At 37.9% G+C, this 25692-nt stretch overlaps 1 protein-coding gene across 1 annotated transcript in view; it reads left to right on the forward strand.

The window, feature by feature from the left end:
* Positions 1-15283: 15283 nt before the first annotated feature.
* The window catches only part of sec63 (SEC63 homolog, protein translocation regulator), a 131322-nt gene continuing 120913 nt past the window's right edge, over positions 15284-25692 (forward strand). The window contains exon 1 of the mRNA XM_028797624.2: positions 15284-15520. Within this exon, the coding sequence (XP_028653457.1) occupies positions 15397-15520 (124 nt within the window). The 5' untranslated portion in view covers positions 15284-15396. The remainder of the gene's footprint in view (positions 15521-25692) is intronic.

Raw genomic sequence — 25692 nt, forward strand, 5'->3', positions numbered from 1 at the left:
CAAGTTGAAGCCAAGGTCAAATAAACAAGGAAATTCTGCTGCAGGATTGCACTGTTGTTAAAGTTGTTACAGTGCACCATAGTAAGATTTCTTTGAACAGAAGTAGTAAAACCTGCTGAAATTCATCAAAGGATGTTGGTTTATGTAGAATAGTAAGCTGTTTGGGTATCCATCTTCTGCAAACTTTATGGTACCCCAAGTCATTTTCTATGGCATGTGCAGATCCATTGCTGATATCCAAATGTGCAGCAACAGTGGGCAACGTAATCCATCGGTCATCTCTAATGAAGTCATTCACCATGTTGATGTGGGCTTGTGTGTGTGATGTTAATAGACAACCAGATCAAGCTTCGTTGGTTACACTTGTTCTTCCGGCTTTAAACCTTTCTACCTATTCATAAACTTTTCGTTGAGTCATTCTGTTCTCACTTCCATACTAAGCCAACATCCTTTGGTGGATTTCAGCAAGTTTCACTCCCACTGCCCATCTCACTATGACTTGTTGTCCAACAATGGCGCAATACCACGGTGGAGTGTCCATGTTTATATGAGCTTGGTTTTAGCTAGACTAATGGCAGAGCACTGTGTTGTGTGTGTTCAAACTACCCATAAGCCACTGCAAAAGTGCTTTTTCATGTTAGCTTTTATTCATTGTGGTCATTTTGATTTACCCCCATATACTGTAGATAATGCACATGCTACAGTTAAAACAATTTGCCATCATACAGTTATGATTGTGGTCCTTTTATTTTTGGGTTTCCTGGTCCATTCATATATGTTTTTTATTTAACCTGCTGTATTATTTTTTCATAGAGAATTTCTGTGTTGCTTTGTTTAATTTTTTAGTTGTCCTTATTATAAGCTTTTAGTTTATTTTTTGTTTTTGCAGCATTGTACAGATGTCATGTGAGCACAGTTGTCACCCCAATGACTTAATGTTTGGTTGTGTATAAATTTGGTGGCGCCAAGTTGCCAGCACATTCATTTGTCCCTCAGTAGATAAAAAAGATCTTTCTTGTGATTTCAAAGTAGTTTAGCCAGAAATTTACAAGTAGTAAAAAGAGGTTCACCTTTGCTTTATGTCTGTTATTCTGTTTTGCAAGATTATTCTAGTTTCTTTTTGAAATGTGCCACTCTGCATTATTTACCTTATTTTATTTACCTTTGACTTACTCTTCCATCTTTCATTCTTTGTTCTTTGTGTAGTTATCACCTCCCAGTTATTCTTTTTCACAATAATCCCAGAATATTCACAATACATGCAAGTAAAATATCAATCAATCAATCATTAGGTGGTACAGGTGAGACTTCATTTTACAATGCTTATATTCATACTTGAAACCTGTTGCCAAAACTTCCTGCGAAGAAAAATCTAAAAGGCAAAACGCAGCAAAATATAACGTAATATCCATATCAGAGATTCAGTGCTAGAATCTTAGTAATTTTTCTCAGTCTCTTTTACTAGCACAATGATCATGGCCAGGTGCATTTAGATGGAAACTATGAACCAACAAAAGGCTAAAATGTCCATTGTGGTGTTACATCTGGGGCACCTTGGTGGATGCAACATCACTGCCATGGCACATGTGTGCACATATTTGTAATACGTAAGTCAACATAATAATAATAATAATACATTTTATTTATACAAGGCGCCTTTCAGAGAACTCAAGGACACCGAACAAACAATAAATAAATAAATAAAAGACACAATTATAAACAACTTACAACATCAGAAAATCTAAAAATTAAAACCAAACAAAACCACTATAATCAGGAGGATAAAGAAAAAGCCATTTTAAACAGATGTGTTTTAAGTTTACATTTGAAGGATGAATATGATTTGATATTTCAGAGATCCGCAGGTAATGAATTCTAGAGCTTGGGAGCAGAACGGCTGAAAGCTCTGCCCCCCATGGTGGTTAGACGGGCGGGAGGGACGGACAGATGGGTGGAGGAAGAGGATCTAAGGTTACGGGATGGAATGGCAACATGAAGAAGGTCAGACAGATATGGAGGGGCGAGGTTATGGATGGCCTTAAATGTTAATAGCAGAATCTTAAAATCAGTACGAAACTTGATCAGGAGCCAATGAAGCTGCTGCAAGACCGGAGTAATATGGTGAATAGATGGGGTTCGAGTGATGATACGTGCTGCAGAATTCTGGACTAACTGAAGCTTATGAAGAGATTTATTAGGGAGACCAAAGAGGAGTGAATTGCAGTAGTCCAGCCGAGAAGTGACAAGACTATGAACAAGAATGGCAGTGGTATGAGGAGTGAGGGAGGGGCAAATGCGATTAATATTACGTAGGTGTAAGTAAGCAGACCGGGTGATGTTATTAATGTGACATTGGAAAGATAGAGTACTGTCGAGGATGACACCCAGAACATGTGATGCACAGGTAAATTAACACTGTGTAACACTGTGTGACACAAAAATGGTAAAGGCACAAGTACACATGCCGTTTTTAAATCATTATCTCCTGACTGTTAAGAATCTGCTTGAATCATGATTGTTTACTTTAGAACAACTTATTTTATGAAAAACTATTATTTTTATGGTTGACTAGATGAATGAATTTCCATTTTTTAAAGATGGAAGTACTCTCAATGAGATGTCTGAATTTTGAAATATTAAGGGAAAACTCAAAAAAGTAAAAAAACACAAACCATTAAAGAAAGAATTAATTTAGGGTTTTGAACTTAGATTTACTCTGCCCTCTGGATAACATTTTACTTTGATAAATTGACACATATTGTGACTTTGAATGGCTGAATGTATATAATGTATGAGTGAGTGCTCGCTTAAATCTCTGAGGGGGATTACCCCTCATGCTCAATATAATGTACATGTAACACTGAACTCATATCTCTGAGCAGGTCCACTCCTTGGCTTGTTTCAATTTTAAATGTGATCTTCATACACTGTAAATCAATGTGTGTGACACCCTGCGGCCTGTAGGGGTCTTAGTCTGGTCTTACTGGAAAACATTTCCCAATTAAGTCGATAATAGGGAAGATTTGATACTTCTCATTAATTATGTGCAAAGGTTTTCCTAAAATCCAAAATAATCCTATAGACATCAAGGCATATAAAATAACTATTCAGAGGCTTGACAACATTTGTAAAGAATTTCTCATCACAGCGCAAACTTCACAGTAGAGAACAAGTTCTCTATAATACATATCGTGAGAGATCTCATACCAAATCTGGACACCTGCAACGATATCTCCATAAAATTGCAAAGCAGTACAGCATGGATGAAAATTACAGCATCTTTTAATGCACACTTTTCAAACCGGCAGCCGAGCAATTTCTTAATTAGGGACATTGACTCAAGATTAATGGTTAAATACATGTTTCTCCAGATTTTTCTATTTCTTTTATTGCACATATTGATGCACTGCTTCTCTTTTTGTGTGGTATTGAGTTAAATATATTTAATTCAGTATCACACTATATTGAAGTCCAAATATATATAAAATATGGTTTCCATATTTTAAGGCATTTAAGTGCTTTTTCATGTCCATAACAGTCTGTCTGATACATGTGAAATTCACTTTAAAATATTACCCACTTTATTAAGTCCGTTAAGCCTGTTCACAAATTGGTCTAAGTTAGTACACAACTTTGCTCTCCTTCTCCGATGCCAAGAAGCACACTGCATATATATAAATAATATATAATATATTTCATATATATTTTATAAATTTTGTTTATTTGAGCCAGGTTGGCTTTAGTAGTTCCCCTCTCCCTCTTTTGGGCTTTGTATTAGGCCTTTTTAAATATTTATGCACTAGACCCATTTGACTTTTTTGGGTTTTTTTGAGTGTTTAGGCCACTGGAGCCTTTTTCTTGAGTTGTTAGGCCTAAATCAAAATTAAATAGTAGTACTAAAAGTTTATTGACTCTGACAAAAAATTTTAGATAAAATTAAAAATGTGAATGATGTGCTATCAGTCAATGAGGAATTTAGACTGAAAGAAAACATACTTATGATGTTTAATTCATAATGCAAAAGTAATGAATTCATCATTTTACTGTTAGCATTAAGGAGAATAAATAGGGGAGCTCTCTTTACCAAAAATCAATTAATGCCATTGAAAGTAAAAATAATTAGGCACAAAAGAAAAAAACTAAAACTTAGCCTGACATACCAGTGTTCACACCCAACCTATAGTCTCCAGTCTTTACATGCAAACCAGAACCTCCAGTCCTCACAAATCATCACCACTGTCCAGGTACAGCCATTAACTGCAATCTATGGACTACCATTTCCAGTCTGCACCACTAACCAGGTAGAGCCACCAACTATAGTTTATAGTGCTAATGAATTCAAAATGCCATTCTTAGTTATTCCCAGGAGTTTTCCCAGTGCTCCAATTGTCTCAGTAGGGTGTTTATCTAGCCATCAAGTTGTTTTTGACATCAGCAGAGGCCCATCTAGACTTGCAGACTAAGGACCTCAGAGTGGTGTTTCCAGTTTTCTTGCCTGAGGTCCCAGGAGGAATCTTTCCAGTTTAACTCCCGGAGGTCCTAGGAGGGGCTTTTCCAGAGGTGACATCTGCATCAGTGCCAGCAGGGGGACCTATCTGAGCCTTTGCATATGACCAGAGGGAGTCACATCTGGGAATTTGGCTGTGATCTTTTTGAGCTTTTGCTTGCTCTTCCACAGTATTGTTTTTCAATGTCACTTATCTTACATTCCACACTATTTACTCTCAGTAAATAGAATCCTTGCTGTGCCAAGGAAGCTGCAGCTACAGCAGTTCTTCAAACGAAACCCCAAATATTAGGAAGATTAAGAAAAGGTGATTTTGTGACAGCTTACTCCTCCTACTCATGAGCAGCACAGAGAAAGAAGGGGAAGACCACTAAAAAGAATATTTGTCCTTTCCTGTTTTCTCCACAGGAAGTAAAAAAGAAGAGCAGTAGCCAAAACACACCAACAGAGGGCAAACAGAAGTGGAGAGAGCATATTCACGCTCAATAAAAGACCATGAGATAATGAGTAGCATCATATACTGCTTCAAACTGGGAGGAATTCTGCTTGTGGGAATTCTCCAACCAACCTAAAAGGTAATACTTTACCAAAGAGCTAACTTTAGAAACAGTAACAAAAAATACCAGCTTTTCTGGAATTAAACATTTCTTGGTCCGCCAAGTACCTCTCAATGGCCATCTCTGTTAGACAGCCTTAAACATATTTTGGTAATAGTTGTTAGGTGGTAACAAAGAACAAGATTTTGAAAATGGATACATAGCATAGAATTGGCCATAAATGGGAAAGTTGTTTGAGTGTACTTCAAGTCTGGCTCTGACAGTAACAAGAGTATGGAATTAGATTGCTGTCAGAAGTCTGTAAAGGAGCACTACGCATTTTGTAAGGGTATGTTATGTTCTGAGCATGAGTGGTACATTATGCAAGGGCTCATACATTCATCAAATTAACGTGGGCAGCAGGGTTTGTGTATCTCAATTAAAGGGAAAGACACCCAAATGAATTTAAAATTACACTTGAATTGCTTTTACAAAGAGTTTGAAGACTAAGGTAGCTGACTTAACACTTTCATCACTGGCATAGCACATGGAAGTAAAACTTTAGCTTGGGGAAGAGATGGTAGTTGAAAATGGCCAAGTCTGGAGAATAGGGTGGGTAAGGCATATTTTTGAATCCACAGCTTCACAAAGAAGTTTTTGCTTCCTGTGCAGTGTAGGAAGGGGCATTGGTATGAAATTGGTAAACAGCTTTGCTCATTTCCCTGATTATTGCTAGAAATATTAAAACATAGCTTTAGAAATAATTTTTTCTTTAGTTCTTTTTGCTTTACCTAATATAAAGGTAAAATTGTTTATCTGTTGCAAAGGTTTACCACTGACTATACTGATACCCAGCAGTCAACATTTTGTACTACCAAGATGCACAGATCTTGCTAATGTTCAATTTTCAGAAAGGGTGGATGCACATGACTTGCAACTAATCACTATATTGCGTGTTATTTCAAGCACCATCATTTAGTTCTCCTTTAAGATTTACTCCATGTTACTCCAACATTTTCTGTCATGAATGCCCAAGGAAGGCCACATCTTGTGTTATCTTTGACAGACATCCAGGAACAAAGGAATTCTTCTGCCATATCAAGAAGATTAGTCCTGGTACACATTCACCAGGTGAAAAATGGATCTCCAAAGGCATATTGTTCTCTTGTATTAGATGTTCTGTTATAGTATGATACTTCATTTTGATGTTTCCAGCATCCATTTTGACTTGTTTCTAAAACCAGCAACCTACTCTATAAACCACACTTGACAGAGACTTGTAATTCACCTTATTGTGTATACAGGGGTTAATCTTTGGCCACTTACAAAATGAGAACCATAGAATACCCCTTTCTTGTTCAGTTTCAGAACTTCACAGTGTTTTCAAATGGCACCATGTCTTAGATCTGTAGTTGGACAAACAAGTGAATTGCAGTATGTTTACTCTTTTTAATTTTTAAAACTGGTGGAATTGCTTTGACCATGTATTTGAGCACTGCGGTGGGTTGGCACCCTGCCCAGGATTGGTTCCTGCCTTGTGCCCTGTGTTGGCTGGGATTGGCTCCAGCAGATCCCCGTGACCCTGTGTTCGGATTCAGCGGGTTGGAAAATGGATGGATGGATGGATGTATTTGAGCATATGGAATCTGTAGGAATCTTTGAAGTCAAGTAAAAGTCTTTATTTCAGAGTTTAAATTGCTAAAATTATTGTCACTTCTTCCAGAGTGTCTGTTGAACTTTGATCATTAGTACTTCTTCAAAAGGCTTTTCATTGTAATTTTAGGATGGCTAAAAATGGGAATATAAGCCCACAAAATTTTAAACAAGCTCAATTCAACATGTCATTCTTAACAAGAAACCATTCCTCTAAGACTCTCAAATTACCTTACCTCCTTTTCTTTCTTTCTTTCTTTCTTTCTTTCTTTCTTTCTTTCTTTCTTTCTTTCTTAAAATATTGTCAGAAACCATCAAAGTGCTGGGGCACCCTTAGGCAAACCCTGTATAATTGAAAAGATGAAATTAAAGAAAGTCTTCTTCAGATGCAAGTCTCATTTAGTGGACTACCCAAGTTGTTGATTCTTCTGGTTATATGGCAACACGGCAAGCAGAGGTAGGTCCAGCAGAATGGACACCGAAAGTGATGTCGGAGGAGGAAAGCTATCGATCTTCCTGTCTGCAAAAGGAGGTAAAGAGAGGATGTTACTACACAGAGCCAATCACTGGATCAGTAGAGAACAACCACCAACAAAGCCCTTAAACTGTCTCCTATTCGCACATGTGTGACAATATATATAAGTTGACATACACAAAATGTATCACCAAAGATTTTGGTGTTGACAAGAAGAAAAGTAAAGATGTACAGCATCACCAGAATGCTGATAAAAGGAAAAACCATCAATCTAAATTAATCAGAAAAGCTGTGAATCCTATTGTTGTTCCTGGCCTTCCTTTAAACTGGTGGAAAATGTCCGATGTGACATCATAAAAGCAATATGGCATATTATATATCCACACCCCCATAACCTCAAGATATCATGACCATCTTGGATCCAGAGATCACCAGGAAAGCAATACAAAATTTAAAAAACTAATAAAATAAAAAAACACAAAAGCAGCCAGGTCTGCAACTTGATACCTATATCTTCATTTGCACCTATATGATAAATGGAATGAGCTCCTGCTCCCTTAAACATCCATCAATCCATTATCCAACCCGCTATATCCTAACTACAGGGTCACGGGGGTCTGCTGGAGCAAATCCCAGCTAACACAGGGCGCAAGGCAGGAAACAAACCCCAGGCAGGGCACCAACCCACACACCAAGGACAATTTAGGATCGCCAACGCACCTAACCTTTGGACTGTGGGAGGAAACCGGAGCACCCAGATGAAACCCACGCAGACACGGGGAGAACCCGGGAAGCGAACCCAGGTCTCCATACTGTGATGCAGCGCCACCGTGCCGCTTCCCTTAAACAAAGCACCTTAATCTCTTTTATTCTTCTATTTCCTAGGCTCCTCAAGAACCTCTTCAGTGACTTTCTGCTTAAACATTATAGGTCTACTATCACCTACGGGCACCTTCCTCAAGCTACCTGTCAAGGACGAGCATTCTGTGAGCTGAAATATTATCACATTTTTGCATTTTTGACTCTTCTTCAAAGCCTAATGTAAGATACACAGCTTTGGTATGTGCAATGAAACTAGGGAACCCAGTGGTGGGAAGGGATCTAAGAATCTGGAGTTGTGATTCAAAAATACTATGAGACCATGCATCCCAATTCAAGTCTGGCTTAATTAGATTTTAAATAGTGTACCTCCCACTTATCAACCCAAAGCACTGAACCTACTTAGCATTCAAGTGTTTAATTTTTCCACAGCATTATATCCAAAAAGTGTAAGCATCAAAGACCATAATCATAACTTTTAATGTTCTGAAATTCCTAAATAATCGTGTATTTGTGGCCACTGGAATGGTCTAGTCATACAGTGGGTACCATTGCCACTTGAAAGTGTTTGAACCCTAATTCAAACCCTGTTCCCTTCACAGTTGAAGGAGATATTTTTAGTTTGATTGGTGATACTACATGGATTGAGAGAAATGCAAGTACACACTTCATTTTGCAATGAAGTTGCATAACTGCATATCCATTGCTGCTGAGATTGTCTCCACCTACCCATACCCAGCTGCTATAGTGAATTTGAATGTGAGATCAATTCTTACACTAACATTTTTACAGAGATCACTGTTTCTCCAGGCTTCCCTGCTCATTTTCAAAGGAAGTATTTTAGAGGAGTAGCCCCATATTGGCACAGTCGTAAGTGCTGCTGCCTGACATATTTAGCATTCTGGGTTTGAATCCTGAGCCCAAATAAAGTCTGCATATTCTCCCAGTATCTGCACTGTTTTTTGTTTTTTTTCCTCTCTAGGTAAATTAGTCACACACTCTCCCTGACCACTTGTTCCCCAAGATGTGTCTATTAGGTTAATTGGTAATTTTAAACTAGGCTTGCGTTGGTGTCTGCATGAGCTAGACCCACAATGTACTGGCTTTCCATCCAAGTCTGGTTCTTGCCTACTGTCCAGTGCTTCCAGGATAGGCTTTGGCCACCCGTGACCCTGAAGTGGATTAACTGGGTCTAAGAATGTTATATTATTTAAATCCAATCAATCAAAAAATACTATATTACAGTTGTTGTACTGCTTAATAAACAATGTATGTAATATCTGAAATAAGTTAAAGTAATGCATAGTTAAGCATATACACCTAAATCACTGTATCAATTACTGAGAATTCCTACACATTTTCCAGTGGTATTCCTATAAGTAAATATGACTCAATCAGGTGGCCATTTTTAAAATTCCTATCTGAAAATGATTTGTACCGACATCCACTTTATGTTATGACAAAGACTAAGTGATTGAGAAATAGAATAGCATTTCTATTCCCCTGGCTAAATATAATTATAGAACATCAGCAGTGAGAAAACCAAGAGAGTGGCCAAAGAAGACATGCATACAGTAGCATGAGACGAAATTAGTCTGACTGCCAAATTCGCACAATACTAAGAGGTAAATTACTTATTTGGGTAAACCCAAATCTTGCCTTAGCAGTTTGAATTATTTTTCATAATTTCATGAACATGACTTTTAAAATTTTCAGCTCAAAAGAAAACACATTTCAGACATTTTGACATGTATACCTATTGTCCAGTAATTGCACAAAAATAATTAATAATAATAAAAATAATTAATCTAAATTAACATTTTCATTTATATTTAGTATAAGTAAATAGAATCTGAATACCAAAAAACTGTTATATAATGAATGTTTTCAAAACTGGAGGCAGAAGGAATATTAATGGCAGGAAAAAGACCACTTCATGTTTTTGGTAGGATTTAATTGTTTGATTTCCTCTGTGAGTGTAGAGCCTTCTATGGCTTCTGAAGAAAATCAGTGGCAACCAACTGGGTACTAAATTTGAAACGGAGTAATACATTTATTAATCAACTTATAATGAATTTAAAAATCTGGGAGCAGTGTTAGAAAAATGATAATACAGCTAGCCTCCACTCTTTCCTTTCACCCTTTTTTGTTTTTTTTTTTTCATATTTTTTGGGAGGGTGGTGGTATTTACCTTTCTAGTTTCACTAATCTGTTTAGAACTTCTAGTTTTTGATTTGTGGGTTTGAAATTTAGATTACTGTTACCTTTCACATTTGACTTTTTGTCATAGTCCTAAAGGTTTTTGGAAGTTTGTTTCTTTCTTTGGTGTTTAGTTGTGTTGTTAGTTTTCTTTTGAGCATTGTGCCCTTTCGGTTTAAATTTAGTATTTATTTGCTTTATTCCATTTATTTGCCTTATTTTATCCATCCATCCATCCATTATCCAACCCGCTGAATCCGAACACAGGGTCACGGGGGTCTGCTGGAGCCAATCACAGCCAACACAGGGCACAAGGCAGGAACCAATCCCGGGCAGGGTGCCAACCCACCGCAGAACACACACAAACACACCCACACACCAAGCACACACTAGGGCCAATTTAGAATCGTCAGTCCACCTAACCTGCATGCCTTTGGACTGTGGGAGGAAACCGGAGCGCCCGGAGGAAACCCACGCAGACACAGGGAGAACATACAAACTCCACGCAGGGAGGACCCGGGAAGCAAACCCAGGTCCCCAGGTCTCACAACTGCGGGGCAGCAGCGCTACCCACTGTGCCACCATGCTGCCCCCTTATTTCATCCATCCATCCATTTTCCAACCCGCTGAATCCGAACACAGGGTCACGGGGGTCTGCTGGAGCCCATCCCAGCCAACACAGGGCACAAGGCAGGGAACCAATCCTGGGCAGGGTGCCAACCCACCGCAGGACACACACAAACACACCCACACACCAAGCACACACTAGGGCCAATTTAGAATCGCCAATCCACCTAGCCTGCATGTCTTTGGATTGTGGGAGGAAACCGGAGCGCCCGGAGGAAACCCACGCAGACACGGGGAGAACATGCAAACTCCACGCAGGGAGGACCCGGGAAGCGAACCCGGGTCTGCAGGTCTCCCAACTGCGAGGCAGCAGCGCTACCCACTGCGCCACCGTGCCGCCCCCCCTTATTTCATCTTTCTGATATTTTTTATAATGTAATATCATCATTTAATACTGATTACATTGTGAGGATTGTCTCTTGTAGAAGTATTATAGTTTATGTACGTGGGTTTGTCCATAAAAGCCAATAAAAGGCTTTTTTTCCAAAAGTTTTGTAGAATGAATTTAAAGATGATTTAAGACTCTGTCATCATCACAGAACATGGTTTTTCCAAGCATTTTTCAGTCATAGACTTCTGGGGCAGTTGTAATCATTTAATATGACATAGCCAGTGACTCAATCTGACCAGTCTATGACTTACCTTGACAAAATCTAAGTCTGAAGGGAGTGTTCTTTGTATGCAAGACCACTATATGCAAAGCAGGCAATGCAGCCACAAAGAAAGGGAGCAAGTGTATATTTTGGACTTTGCAAACAGAAGACAGCCTAACCTATATGGTGTTTGTGATTTACATACAAAAAATTAAAAAGAAAGGTTGAAATTGAGGCTGAACACACTGTACCATGAACGCATTTGCATAGCACTGGTGTGGTTGGGTTAAGCATTATTTTTCTGTCAGAAAAAAGGGATGAGATTATAATACTTTGGAAATATGAAACTGTGCTAGAAAGTCATATAAAGAGTTTTATAGCTTTTCACCCCATGCTATTCCTAGTTGTTATTAGGTGACAAGATCTGAAACTGAAGTCACCACGTTTGACATCTCCTCTGTTGTGAGCTGGTGTCCCAAACATAGTAAAACAGATATAACATCTGTAAAAATACAGCCACCAAGCAGGCTAGGAACTTCACAGGCCAGTCCACAAGAGGCTCATTCAGGCCATCTTACTGGCTTCTAGCTTAGCAGTCTAATAGAAAATGCCTCAAAACATCCAGAAAGCCCCAGAAATGGAGGAGGGTTAACCATAACAAAGGGGCAAACAAAGAATATTTATAAATAAAAGGATTTTATTAGAAAATAATAGAAAATAAAGCAAAAATGTTCAACAGAGCAAAAAAAGCAAAATGATTTGCATATAAAGGCAATCAACAGAAAACAAATTTTGATATGTAATCCAGCTAACAGTAATAACAAAACAGACTGCGACAAAGCTCAAAAACACAATACATTCAAAAAGAAAAATACCAATACCTACAAAATGAAACATGTTCTAACAAACACTATTATTTCCTGATGTGAATCTTCTATACCCTGGCCTAAATAGCCAATGGGAGATCTCAAGAGTGTTGATGTTAAGGTGGCCCTATCCATAAAATACAAGAAATGGAGGTACATTTAAAGTCACAGGACATAATTATGAAATTATAAACAACACTAACCAGAATAACATAAAATATCTACTATATAATAAAGCACTAAGATCTCTGTGTGTGTCCAGTCCCTCATAGCATCTAAATGGTGAGTTTGGCTTTGAAGGAGGTACTCTATGAGTCACCTTCAAATATGGGAAGTATAAAAGTGGACAGGGGGCGAGCAAGGCATCTCAAAATAACAGAATCTGAAAAGCAGGCTTTGCGGGAACACACTCGACAAATGGAGTGCCGGTCAAGAGAATTCCAGACACATGAGGGTACAGAGGAAACGTGTTGAAGTTGCACACAGGTCAAGAAATGTCACATATTTTTAAATGTATTCTATTACCTGTCTTTGACAAATTACATGGCTAGTAAAAATAATAATACAAAGATAACAATAAAACATAAAATATACTAAAGTACAGACCCATGCATAATACCCTCCAACTCGAAGTCATGTATGGTGGCACCAGTTTTAGTGACTCAAAATACATGAGATTATTTTGAGTGTATTTATTTACCCATTAAAACTGATTCTATAATGCAAGGGGCTAAACAATGAAAAAGAGATTATTAAGAGAAAATACAGGCCAGTGAAATCTTAACTTGCAAACGACATTCAGCTAACCTTATGGACATGGTTAGAACAGTGAAAGCAATGAATGGCAATGAATGACTCAAGAAATATCTGCTTTGACTACGCAGGAGCCGGTCACCATAGATTCAAATACCCTAAATAGTAGGAATATATAAAGACTAATTTCTGGTAGGGTAAGCCTAATGACTGTGGTAATTAGAACTTATGATACCAATACCTGGCAGTTCAGGTTTGTTGGGATTTTCCTAAAAGACAATTCAGGCAAAAAAAATGCATTACTTATCAAAATGTAAATTATTTTAATTATAGGTCAATAAAGAATCACACTAGATTAGAATCAGTAATGCAAACTGATAGTGAAATAACTACTGTTTGCGAATCATCAAGGTAGTAGAAGATTCTAGTTTGTTATTAAATGCTGGATTTATTGTATTTTGTTTATGGTGGTAGTATGTGTCACTGCCATTTCAATCTCTCCATAAACAGATCAATATAAAAATGAAAATCTGAATGGAACAGATTTTAAAGGCAAACAAAGAATGCACAAACAATAGCTAGGGTCAAAATACAGTAATACAGTATTTGAGGGTGGCAAATAAAATCACTGGAGAAAAACAGAAGTCTGTCACTAAACAAAGTGTGGATAAATCCTGATTTTATTTTATTTTTTGTAAATGGTTTTGTGCTAGAGTTTATTTTTGCGGTTTATCCTTTATATAAACAAAATCTAGGACTCCTAACAGGTAGCTTGACCTTAAATAAATTGGCTTCTATGAACTAACACACATCATCAAGCCTAAGTCTATGTGCCTAGCAGCATCATATTAACCAACTTCGTAAAATGGTAATCATTATTCTGCTAATAACAACAGTAAAATAAATATACATAATGCAAAATATGGTATTTTTTATTCCTACCACTCAGGAGCATAATTTACTAACTAATGATGTGAAATAACAACATCATGAAATAGACTAAAACTGTTTAATTCTATTAATATAATTACATTAAATTATCTATTTCTTTAGGCAGACGGTTTTATCATTAAATAATAACTGTAAAGCAGAAAGGAAACTTTAGGCTTTTCCAAACAGTTTGGCCAAATCCAGCACCCATTGTCAAAACTGTAATAAAACTATCACGATGCACAGAATTGTTGACAAAGCAGTTTTCAGAATGAAAGTGTGCTTATTTCGGGATTAATAAAGTATCTATCTATCTATCTATCTATTATCATTATGCCTTTTAGGCTTCTTTCAGATGAGTCTATAAACAGACTCCATTCTTCTGCATTGTAATCTCTGTCAGGTTTCAGCGCAGGTCACTTACTTCAGTACAGTAAACCGAATATCTGTTTTTCTTGAAAAATTCAACATTTCTTCTGTGCTTCAGTATCAAGAGAAAGGTGTGCCTGAATGTTATAGGTTTTTATCTCTAACGGGCTTCAAATGCTGTTATATTCTGACCTTAATATGTTTTGCATTAAACATCAGCTCTAATTTTAGAAAAAAATTATCATTAAAATGAAATACTGATATTACGTTAATTAATAATAGTGCGACAATGATAGAAACCTACACCTGTCAACTAAAAAATGTGCTTTGTGAAAAAAATTTTATGTAATGGAGAAAAAGGTTTTTTCATTTTTTAATTTAGTGACCAAAAATTTTAAGTCACATTAAAAAAATCTGTTTTTTTAATTTAAAAATAGAAGTTTCTATTATAATATTTTTAAAGCGCATGATACGTTACATATTTTTAAAAATTTTTTGTAATGTACAGTATTTTGTCAAAAAATGTCTAGAAAAAGATATTTAAATTAGACACTATATTACCACTCTGTTTCTCTTCGAAGAAATGCTAATGAATGATTATATTCGTTTAAAAAAAGTAATAACTGTATTCCAATCATGGGTTCACTCTGACTGCGTTGCTCTTACAGGGTACTCTTGCATTCATAACATATGAAACTCTTTGTACATTGGCATATTGTGTTTAATAAGTTTACCAACGAATTATAAATTCTTTCTGTCAAGTTTAAATGATCTCTTCTAGTTAAAAGTGTATATACTGGCCGACTTTTAAGAATATAAATATAGTACTGTACTTCAGCGGTTGATAGAGCGCCAGTCAATCATTTTACAGAGAGCCAATCATCTGGCGAGGGGCGCAGTGCGAGAGCTAATCAGTTGGGAGTGTTAATCGTCAATCATTTGTTTAGGGAAGCTGTAGAGAGGCACGTTAGGCCACGGAGGCGTGCACGCATGCGTAAGCCACGTGTCGCGTACTGGCGCTGTTCTCCGAGTCCGAGGAAGTGGCTGCTGAAGAGTGAGGAAAACCGCTATGGCAGGGCAGCAGTTTCAGTACGATGACAGCGGCAACACTTTCTTCTATTTCCTCACCTCTTTCGTCGGACTTATTGTTATACCGGCGACATACTACTTATGGCCCCGGGATCAGAATGCAGGTAATACGGGAAGCTGTGTGTATCTTAGTGGAGACACGAAGTAATCCAGGTGCCGGATGCGCCTTCCAATGCGACCGGCCTAGCATGTAGCATAAGGCGTTTAATCTTTATACAGTAGGTTACGGGAAGACCGACTTTACTTCGTTTGGCCGCCTCTGCTGTAGGTTAATTTTTGGGCGACCTGGCGTAAAGTCCGCGATGATTCAGATCCTCTGATGCTTCTGTTGATAAGCAGCAATCCTTTATACAGTATTTACAAAGTTAATAATATAAGAGGCCCACGTACTGACATTTCTTTTTGTAGAACGCACTGAACACTTTTTGCTGTTTTTGTGGTGTTGTGTGCACATGACAGTAGTAACTGCTGCCTCTACTTTAAACACAGGACTGAATTACTGTTTCGTGTCTTTCATAAGAGATTGCTGCTGTAAGATGGAAGGGATATATTGTAGCAATGTAGAGAGTCCACCACTGAGTGTAAAAAGAATGTTTTACACCTACTTTTTGTATCGTTTCCAAATCTATGGAAGTTTTGTTTTTCCCTCCCTTATCTAAGCATTAATCATGTGTTTGCTATGCTGACTTAGAACAGTGTTAGAATGCAATAATGAAGATAAAAAAATGAGCAGGCTTCTGTGGTATTAATGAGATCGTGTAAAACCTGATGCAAGAGCAGAGGTGATCTTTCACTGTTCGTAGCTGCTTGCCATATAATTGCATCCATACATTTGCAGGCTTAGAGTCACGGAGCATCCATGCACACGCTATAGACAAGACGAGTTATCTACTGAAGCCTTAGTCCTTACTCGCCTCATTTGCAAGTAACAGTCGCGTTGTTGCTTCCTAGCTAGCAATCGTTAATTATTGAGCATTCACACTTTTTCAGTCATTGGAACGTTAGAATGTTTAAGAGGAGTGCGTAGAAGAAAGAGCATATTGATTCTCTTGAATATAATTACTGTCATTGCATGTATGTGAAGAGAAATGTATACATATAAAAGGCCATGGCGGTAGCTAGTTACCTTACAGGTAAGAATTATTAATTTTTGCAATAAGAATTATTATATACTGTAGTTGTGATTAACTTATTGTATGCCAAGTTGCTAGAACCCTGGAAAAAGCACCTGATTAATTTATTACTTCTGCTTGCAAGATGCACAAATTAAAATTATTTTTAAGCTTGCCTCAGTATTTTCAGATCTGTCACTTGAGCAGTACTTTTATGGTCTGTTTTGTAAGGTATATTGTAATATACAGAGTAATTTTATTAAGATTCTGTATTATTGAGAGAATTTCACTTTTAAACTATAATGATACACTACCTAAAATTGCCATTTATAACATATCAATATAACCTGCACCACAGAGTTTGATAAAAAAAAAAAAAAATTTTTGAAAACCTCATATAGGTAGAAAAGTAACCAAGATCTCCAAGATTGGTAGGTAGTAGTGTTGTACCATCTGCGGAATTATGATGCAGTGTGTGTGTATCTATCCTATCTAGATATAGATATATAGATGTATATAGATATATACTGTATATAGATATAGGTATATCTATATATAACATTGCTTATGTATTTTTGAAAGACCTTGGCAAACCACAAAGAATTTCTTCCATCAATTTGTAAAGAAACTAATGATACTTCAGTTTGGTTGCTGTTTATTTGCTTTGCTGCTGAGTAATAGGGCACCTACTTTAAATTTATTTGGACAATCTGTTTTTCTGCAAATTTTTTAAAGTCAGGGGAAGTCAGGTGGCTTTATCGTAATACCATCCATGCACAGTATTGCAGCATACATTGTCAAGAAATAACATTCTCCAGGACTGCAGTTACAATATATACAATATATTGTATATATTACGATATATGCATATTGTAAACACGGGATAAGTACAAAAAGGTAAACAACTATACAATGCTATAAATAGATAAATAAATAAATAGTAATAATTTGAAAAAAAAAAGTTTTTTGTTCTTTGTATAGTAATCCTAAAAGACTGTGCTGTGAAATAGCCTTTCGTTATGTTTTTATTGTTTTTGGAGAAAAGGTCGGGGCTTGATATGATACTGATCATGGTGGTATATTGTACTCCTGCGATTTATTTTATCTAGCATTCAAATGCTGATTCAAACAGTGTATCAAGGATATTTGCTTGTTTTTTTTTTTCAAATTCCAAATGCAGATTTGCTTTGTCCTTCGAAGCATTAAACCACTAAAAAAATTTTATTTTGTTATTAACACATAAGGCTGCTCATGTCATCACCACTGTAGACAAGCCAAATAGCCACTTCATTTGAATCTTGCTGCAACTGTTGTTTGTGATGCCAGTCCATTTACAGTCCTATATGCACAACTGTGAGTGTGTGTATGTTGTATCCCAATGCGACCCTGACCTGTTAACAGTGGTTAGAAAATGGACAGATGCTTGGACTGATGGACATCTGTAGAAGTGCTCATTACAATAAGGGAATTAATGCAGACCTTTTGTTCATTGACAGGAGCTGTGTAGGACACTGCTTAAAAGCGATTAATCTCGTTATCTATTTATCTACTCTTTGAAAAGTGCATGACAAAATAAGTTAAGTGATTACACCTCATTTTATCGATTTGATTTTATTTCATTCTCAAATTACACACAAATCTTTTTCTTAATTTAATCTGTTTTTTTTTTAATAACTTACAATTCCTGCATTTGCATGCTGACATTTTCCAGAGCATTTTGTGGATGTGCTCCCTGCTCATTTTTTTTTTTCAACATGTGTTGATGCAGTGCTGTATCATTACCACAGGGAGACCTTTTTCTATATAGTTTTTACTTTGGAATAATTTGTCTGCTTGCTGTCACATATGAGTGCAATACCATCATTCTCAGTATTACCGATATTGGGGGGGGAAAAAAGCTGGTGGTATTACATTTTTGGAATATTTGTACTAGAGTATTGTTTTTTGTGACATCCCATACTCTGAATGTGAGTGTCTTCTTTTTCATATGGCATGTCAAAAGCATACAGTAATCCCTCCTCCATCGCGGGGGTTGTGTTCCAGAGCCACCCGCGAAATTAGAAAATCCGCAAAGTAGAAACCATATGTTTATATGGTTATTTTTATATTGTCATGCTTGAGTCACAGATTTGCGCAGAAACACAGGAGGTTGTAGAGAGACAGGAACGTTATTCAAACACTGCATACAAACATTTGTCTCTTTTTCAAAAGTTTAAACTGTGCTCCATGACAAGACAGAGATGACAGTTCTGTCTCACAATTAAAAGAATGCAAACATATCTTCCTCTTCAAAGGAGTGCGTGTCAGGGGCACAGAATGTCACATAGATAGAGAAAACAATCTCTAGCAAACAAATCAATAGGGCTGTTTGGCTTTTAAGTATGCGAAGCACCGCGGCACAAAGCTGTTGAAGGCGGCAGCTCACACCCCCTCCGTCAGGAGCAGGGAGAGAGAGAGAGAGAGAGAGAGAGTTTGTTTTTCAGTCAAAAATCAATACGTGCCCTTCGAGCTTTTAAGTATGCGAAGCACTGTGCAGCATGTCGTTTCAGGAAGCAGCTGCACAAAAGATAGCAACGTGAAGATAATCTTTCAGCATTTTTAGATGAGCGTCCGTATCGTCTAGGTGTGCGAACAGCCCCCCTGCTCAATCCCCATACGTCAGGATCACAGATAGTCAGCGCAAGAGAGAGAGAGAAAAGTAAGCAATCTAGCTTCTCAGCCATCTGCCAATAGCGTCCCTTGTATGAAATCAACTGGGCAAACCAACTGAGGAAGCATGTACCAGAAATTAAAAGACCCATTGTCCGCAGATATCCGCGAACCAGCAAAAAATCCGCGATATATATTTAAATATGCTTACATATAAAATCCGCGATGGAGTGAAGCCGCGAAAGGCGAAGCGCGATATAGCGAGGGATCACTGTATTTATAATTTTTGGAAGTTCTGAACCACACAATGAAAAAACGTTACGTACAAGAAACTTTCAATTAATATGTTCAGAATTATATAAACTACTGTAGAAATAAGCAATAATAAATCGTGACATAAAAATGCCTGAAATATTAATATCAAGCTGCTTTTTAAAGTTTGGGGTTTTTGAACTACCAAAGCACAATTTCAGCCTCCAGTGGTGTCCAAAATCCCTTCTGGCGTATCCTCGGCTTATCCCATCAGGACCTTGCAGCATGAGGAGACACCCTCTGCCAGGTGCAGTAATCCTGGGTTTGGGTTCCTACTGCCTGTCTGCATCTGTAGGACTCCACACCAAACCCCACTTGTGTCTCGCCTTCAGCCAATCCTTTGGCATTTACAATGGGACCATTCCTACTCCTCTTCGTGCTCAGTCAGAATGCCCATTCTCTAACCCCACACTCACACATAGGCCTACTGCTTGCTCCCTTGGGTCATATTCTCAACCACCTGCCATCATTCATAACCACACAGGCACCTCACCATCCTGCCTCTTTCTTCCTCCATAACCTACGTTCATTCTCTTCTCTTTTCTTTGACTCTTTCGATCTTCTTTTTCCCCCTCTCTAATGTGCAGGCTTTTTTTTTCCTGCCTGATTGGATGCAGGTGCAGTCTTCCACCTGCTCGGACATGTGAATGAGGCACTCTCATGTGCACATGAATGCGCGATCAGCCAAGCACCCCAGTCGACCCTGGAATGAGTGCTGGCAAGCACACACCCACACCCGTTTGGAGCCTTCACATTCTGGGACCCAATTATTTATTTAAAACTGCACTTTGCCATGGACCTCTTCTTGTAGCCCTTCTCTGAAGCTACATTTTATTTTACATTCTCTTATGGTATTCCAGGAATGTTGTTTGGTTTTAGAAGCAGTTCATGGTAATCTCAAAGCAAATATATTCACTGGAAAACTAATAATAGTTATTGCCATTCTCAAACCCATTTGGTCCAATTCAGGAAAAAGCAAAGAGGCACAAGAAGAACTTGTGAACTCCACACAGACCAGCAGCTGCTGGATTGATCTTAGAATGCTAAATCAGTAAATTAGCAGAGCTAATCAGTCTGCAGTACTGTGGCCCAAAATCAGAGAATTTTTAAGACAGCCCTATGTCTTAAAACCACAGAAAATAACACTCTTAACAGAAAAAGCAGTAGGGGTATGGATTAAAAAATAAGTTAGAAAATGGTATGCATGGTGTACCTTTCAGGTATGTTCGGTGGCTAAGTTAACTGAGATGAAAGTCGAAGCATTTCACGTTTTTTATTTACTTCTTCCAGGAGTAAGTTATTATGATTTATTGTTACAAAATAATTTTATAAACAAAAATGTATTATAAATAATAGTGATAATATAGTGCAGTTACGTGTTGGTAGACTATATTAAATCCATGCTTTTTAATGGCACTTTACATTGGAGTTAAAAATATTGCACAAATAGGCTTATTGTGGCTCAATAGCTTTTACAGACAGAGTATTTCTACTCAAGTAATTTGAAAATGGCATTGGATTGATATGTGTTAGTGGTGGAGGGTCTGTGACTAGCTGTTGTTTAATTTTGTTAAATGTAGCATCTAATACAGTTGAGTTGCATCCAATATTTAGCAAATGAAAAAATACCTATTAGTACAAAATTACCAATACTCATATAAAACCAGTATCAACATTACCCTATGAAAGGAGAAAAGAAACTGAAATAAATTCTCCATCTAACTATTAATATTAGTTAAAACATAGTAATTTATAAATATTATAAAAATAAGAAGGAACTTGGAAAATAATGGAAATATGAAAGGTGACAGTAGTTATAGTGACTTTACTCCTAATCTGAAGGTACCCATACAGGTGATTTTGCTTTAGTGTGTAGATAAACTGTAATGTACACTCAGACTATTGTGTGTTACACTGCTAAGTAATCAGCACTGAACAAACTTTAATCTTGCTCCATCCTTGGTGTTTGTGACCAGTGTGGTTTAATTATCAACCTGCAGATCAGCTGCAGTTCCATTTGCCCTCACTGTGATTGTCGTGTGCGGTTACACATGGATTAAAATCCAAAGAGTGGGGTTTTGCACGATTCCTACTTGTATGTATTGTAGCTACATCTGCAGGAGATGCCAGCTGATTCATGCTGGTATCAGCAGAAGGATGGGTGGAGGGTGCAGTACTCTGAGGTGAGAGTGGGTTAGGGTGGTCAAACCTGTTAAAGAAGTTGTTCATCAGGTTTGCCGTCTCCACATCTCTCTCGATGGTGGCACCCCGCTTCGAGCTGCAGCCAGTGATGATCTTCATTCCATCTCACACTTCCTTCATGCTGTTATTCTGCAACTTCTGCTCCAGCCTTCTCCTGTACTGCTCCTCCGCCGCCCTGAGCTGGACTCGGAGTTCCTTCTGCATGAGCTTGAGCTGATGCTGATCACCGCCTTTAAAAGCCATTTTCTTCTGGTTCAAAAGGCCCTTGATGTCACTTGTAATCCATGGCTTGTTGTTAGCATAGCAGCATACTGTTCTTGCTGGAACTACAATGTCCATACAGAAGTTCATGTAGTCGATAGTGCTTTGAGTACTGAGAAAAGCGCAATATAAATGTAATGAATTATTATTAGTGCAGTCAAAAACCTCCTCAATGTTACTATATGATCCCTGCAGGATATCCCAGTCCGTAGTTCCAAAGCAGTCTCTCAGAGCCTGCTCTGCCTCAGGGGACCACTTCCTGAATGAGCGTGTGGTTGTAGGTAGCTCCCTCACTCTTGGTTTGTAGTGAGGCTGAAGCAGAAGCAGGTTATGATCTGCTTTCCCAAGCACAGGCAGCGGGGTGGCGCTGTATGCGTCTTTAATGTTTGCATACAGTAGGTCAATAGTCCTATTTCCCCCGGTGTTACAATCCACATACTGGGAGAAGGCAGGTAATGTTTTGTCCAGCGTCACATGGTTAAAGTCTCCAGCAATTAGCACAAGCGCCTCGGGGTGCTGTATTTGTAGTTTAGCAACAGCAGAATGGATGACGTCACCCACTATCTCCATGTCCGCCCGAGGAGGGATGTAAACAATAACAACAATGACGTGTCCAATCTCTCTGGGCAAGTAATAGGGATGCAGACTTATGGCCAACAGTTTGATGTCCCTGCAGTAAGTGGAGATTATGACGTTTGCATGTCCAGAGTTGCACAACCTTGTATTCACATAGCAAGTGAGTCCTCCTCCTTTCTGCTTCCCGCAGGTATTTGCGTCTCTCTCCGTTCTAACTGTGCTAAACCCGGGTAGGTCCACGTTAGCATTTGGGATGTTAGTTGTTAGCCACGTTTCACAAAAATACAACAAACTGCATTCTCTGTAGGTCCTGACATTTTTCACCAGCGCAGCCAGTTCGTCCATCTTATTTGGTAGTGAGGTCACATTTCCCAGGATCACAGAAGGCACCGAAGGCTTGTATCACCACTTCCTCGCTAGCTGCTTAGCCTTTACCTTAGTGCCTGCTCTGCTGCCACGATACAACCTTCTTACCTCGTCAGGTAAATGGGGAACCACACCGGCACGTGCCTTTGTTCTCAGCGCTTGAAGTTGACTACCTGAATAGACGAGTCTCGGCGTGTAAAAATCCATGTCCAAGTAGTAAAAAGTAGTATGAAATGTCCAGGAAACGAGTCCACATAAAAGAAAGTGGTTGGGGTGATCAGAGAAATAGAGAAAAAGGTAGAAATATAAAGTTGTACACGGAGCTGCTGGAAAGGATAGACAGAACAGAAAAGGAGGTGGGGTTGCTGTTCATATCACAGAGAATTTAAACTTGAGTCCTCTTCAGTTAGATGACGAGTCCCATCTTAGTGAGGACATTGTGGCTTTGCCTGGGAAGCATTAGGGAAAGAGGTTTTATTTTAGGAGTGTGTTATAGACCGCCAAATGAAGACTAATTTCAATACATCCTTTTTGTAATATTAAAAAGGGACTTTAACTATCCAAATATTAACGTGGATAACCTTGCAAATAGTGAAGCACAAGAGCAGGAGTTTTTAGAAGTAATCAGTGACTGTTTTTTTTAAGACAGTATGATAAAGCACCAATGTGGGCTGAAGTCTGTCTGGATTATTTTTTTTGTAATCTGGATAGAATTAAGGATGTAGAAGTGTTTGAACCACTAGGAGTCGTGACCATATTATCATACAATAGAATTCTCAGTGTTTTGTAAGAGTGTGGCTGCAAACACTAAAACTGTTAAGTTTACGTTTGGTTTGGTAGGACAGATTTTGAGCAAATGTGGTAATGTCTGATAATAGACTGGGATAAGCTTTTAAGTAGACAATTGTGGAGCAGTGGAATAGGTTTCAAAATGTTTTACATGTAATGCAGGATAAGTACATACTTAAGTTTTGTTAAATTTCCTATTAATTCCAAATTTATCAGTGGCTTAATAGGGAGCTAAAAAAGAAACTGCAAAGGAAAAAGCAGCAGTATAAGGCATGTAAGGCTAATAGCTAACAATGTGAATCATAGGAGATATGAGAGCATGAGGGCAACCATTAAGAAGGATCTTAGGGAAGCTAAAAGAAAGTTGGAAAGGAGTAGAGCAGATGAGGCGAAAGACGACCCAAAGAGATTCTTTCAGTGTTTTAGTAGTAAAAGAACAGTCAATGAGGAGGTGAAGTGCATCAGGAAGAGTAAAGAGGATTTAAAAAATACAGAAAGTGCAATAGCTTATGCTCTAAATAAGCATTTTTCTGAAGTCTTTACAAGTGAGGAAGTAGATAACCTCCCAGCAGTAAATGAAACTACTAAGGAGGTACTGAGTGATTTGGAAATTGTAGAGGGAGAAGTACTTCTTATATTAAATAGGCTGAAATCAAACAAATCTCCAGGATCAGATAATATTTACCATCTAGTTCTTAAGGAGGTTAGCAAATATGTATGTAAACCTTTGACACACATGTTTTTGGGTAGTTGCTGCACACTGGGGAAATTCTGAAGGACTGGAAAATGGCAAATATTATCTCGTTATATAAACAAGGGTGACTGGGCAGATCCAAATAGCTATAGGCCAGTAAGCTTAACATGTGTCACAGGTAAATTAATGGAAGGAATTATTAAGGATAAGATTGAGCAGCACATGGCAAGTATGGGAGTTTTTCTGAACTGTTAGCATTTGGAAGAGGGAAGTCATGTTTTACTAACATGCTAGAGGAAGCAACAAAATGATATCATCAAAGTGGTGCTTATGATATTTATCTTGACTTTCAGAAAGTATTTGATAAGGTGCCACATGAAAGGTTGGGCATCAAACTAAAAAGTGGGAGTTCAGAGTGAGGTTTTTAGATGCATAATTTGCTCAGACATAGGAAGTGAAGAGTGATGGTGCGAGGAACTTTATCAGAACTGGCTGATTTTAAGATTGTTGTTCCACATCACTACTTCTATTTTTAATAAACAGTATATAAATGATTTGGATAGGAATATAAGTAACAAGCTGGTTAAGTTTGCAGATGGTACCAAGATAGGTGGATTGGCAGATAATCTGGAATCCGTCAATTCATTACAGAGGGACTAGGACAGCATACAGGCTTGGACAAATTTGTGGCAAATGAAGTTTAAATGTAGTAAATGTAAAGTATTACACATAGGAAGTAAAAATGTTAGGTTTGAATACACAATGGGAGGCCTGAAAATGAAGAGTACACTTTATGAGAAAGATTTATTAGTTGTAGTGGACTGTACTCTATCAACTTCCAAACAGTGTTCAGAAGCCATTAAGAAGGCTAACAGATTCTTATGTTATATACACGTTGTGCAGAGTACAAGTCCAAGGAGGTTATGCTCAAGCTTTATAATGCACTGGTGAGACCGCATCTGGTATACTGTGTGTAGTTTTTGTCTTCAGGCTACAAAAAGGACATAGCAGCTTAGAAAAAGTCCAGAGAAGAGCTACAGGGGATGAATTATGAAGAAAGATTAAAAGAGCTGAGCCTTTTCAGTTAAGAAAAGAAGATTAAGAGATGACATAATTGAAATGTTTAAAATTATGAAGGGAATTAGTACAGTGGAATGAGAGTGTTATTTTAAAATGAGTTAATCGAGAACAAGGGGACACATTTGGCAGCTTGTTAAGAGTAAATTTCGCACAAATATTAGGAAGTTTTTCTTTACATAGAGAACCATAGACACTTGGAGTAAGCTGCAAAGTAGTGTGGTAGACGGTAAGACTT

The sequence above is a fragment of the Erpetoichthys calabaricus genome, chromosome 3 (genome assembly GCF_900747795.2).
Source record: "Erpetoichthys calabaricus chromosome 3, fErpCal1.3, whole genome shotgun sequence".
In the NCBI taxonomy this organism is placed as follows: Eukaryota; Metazoa; Chordata; class Cladistia; order Polypteriformes; family Polypteridae; genus Erpetoichthys; species Erpetoichthys calabaricus.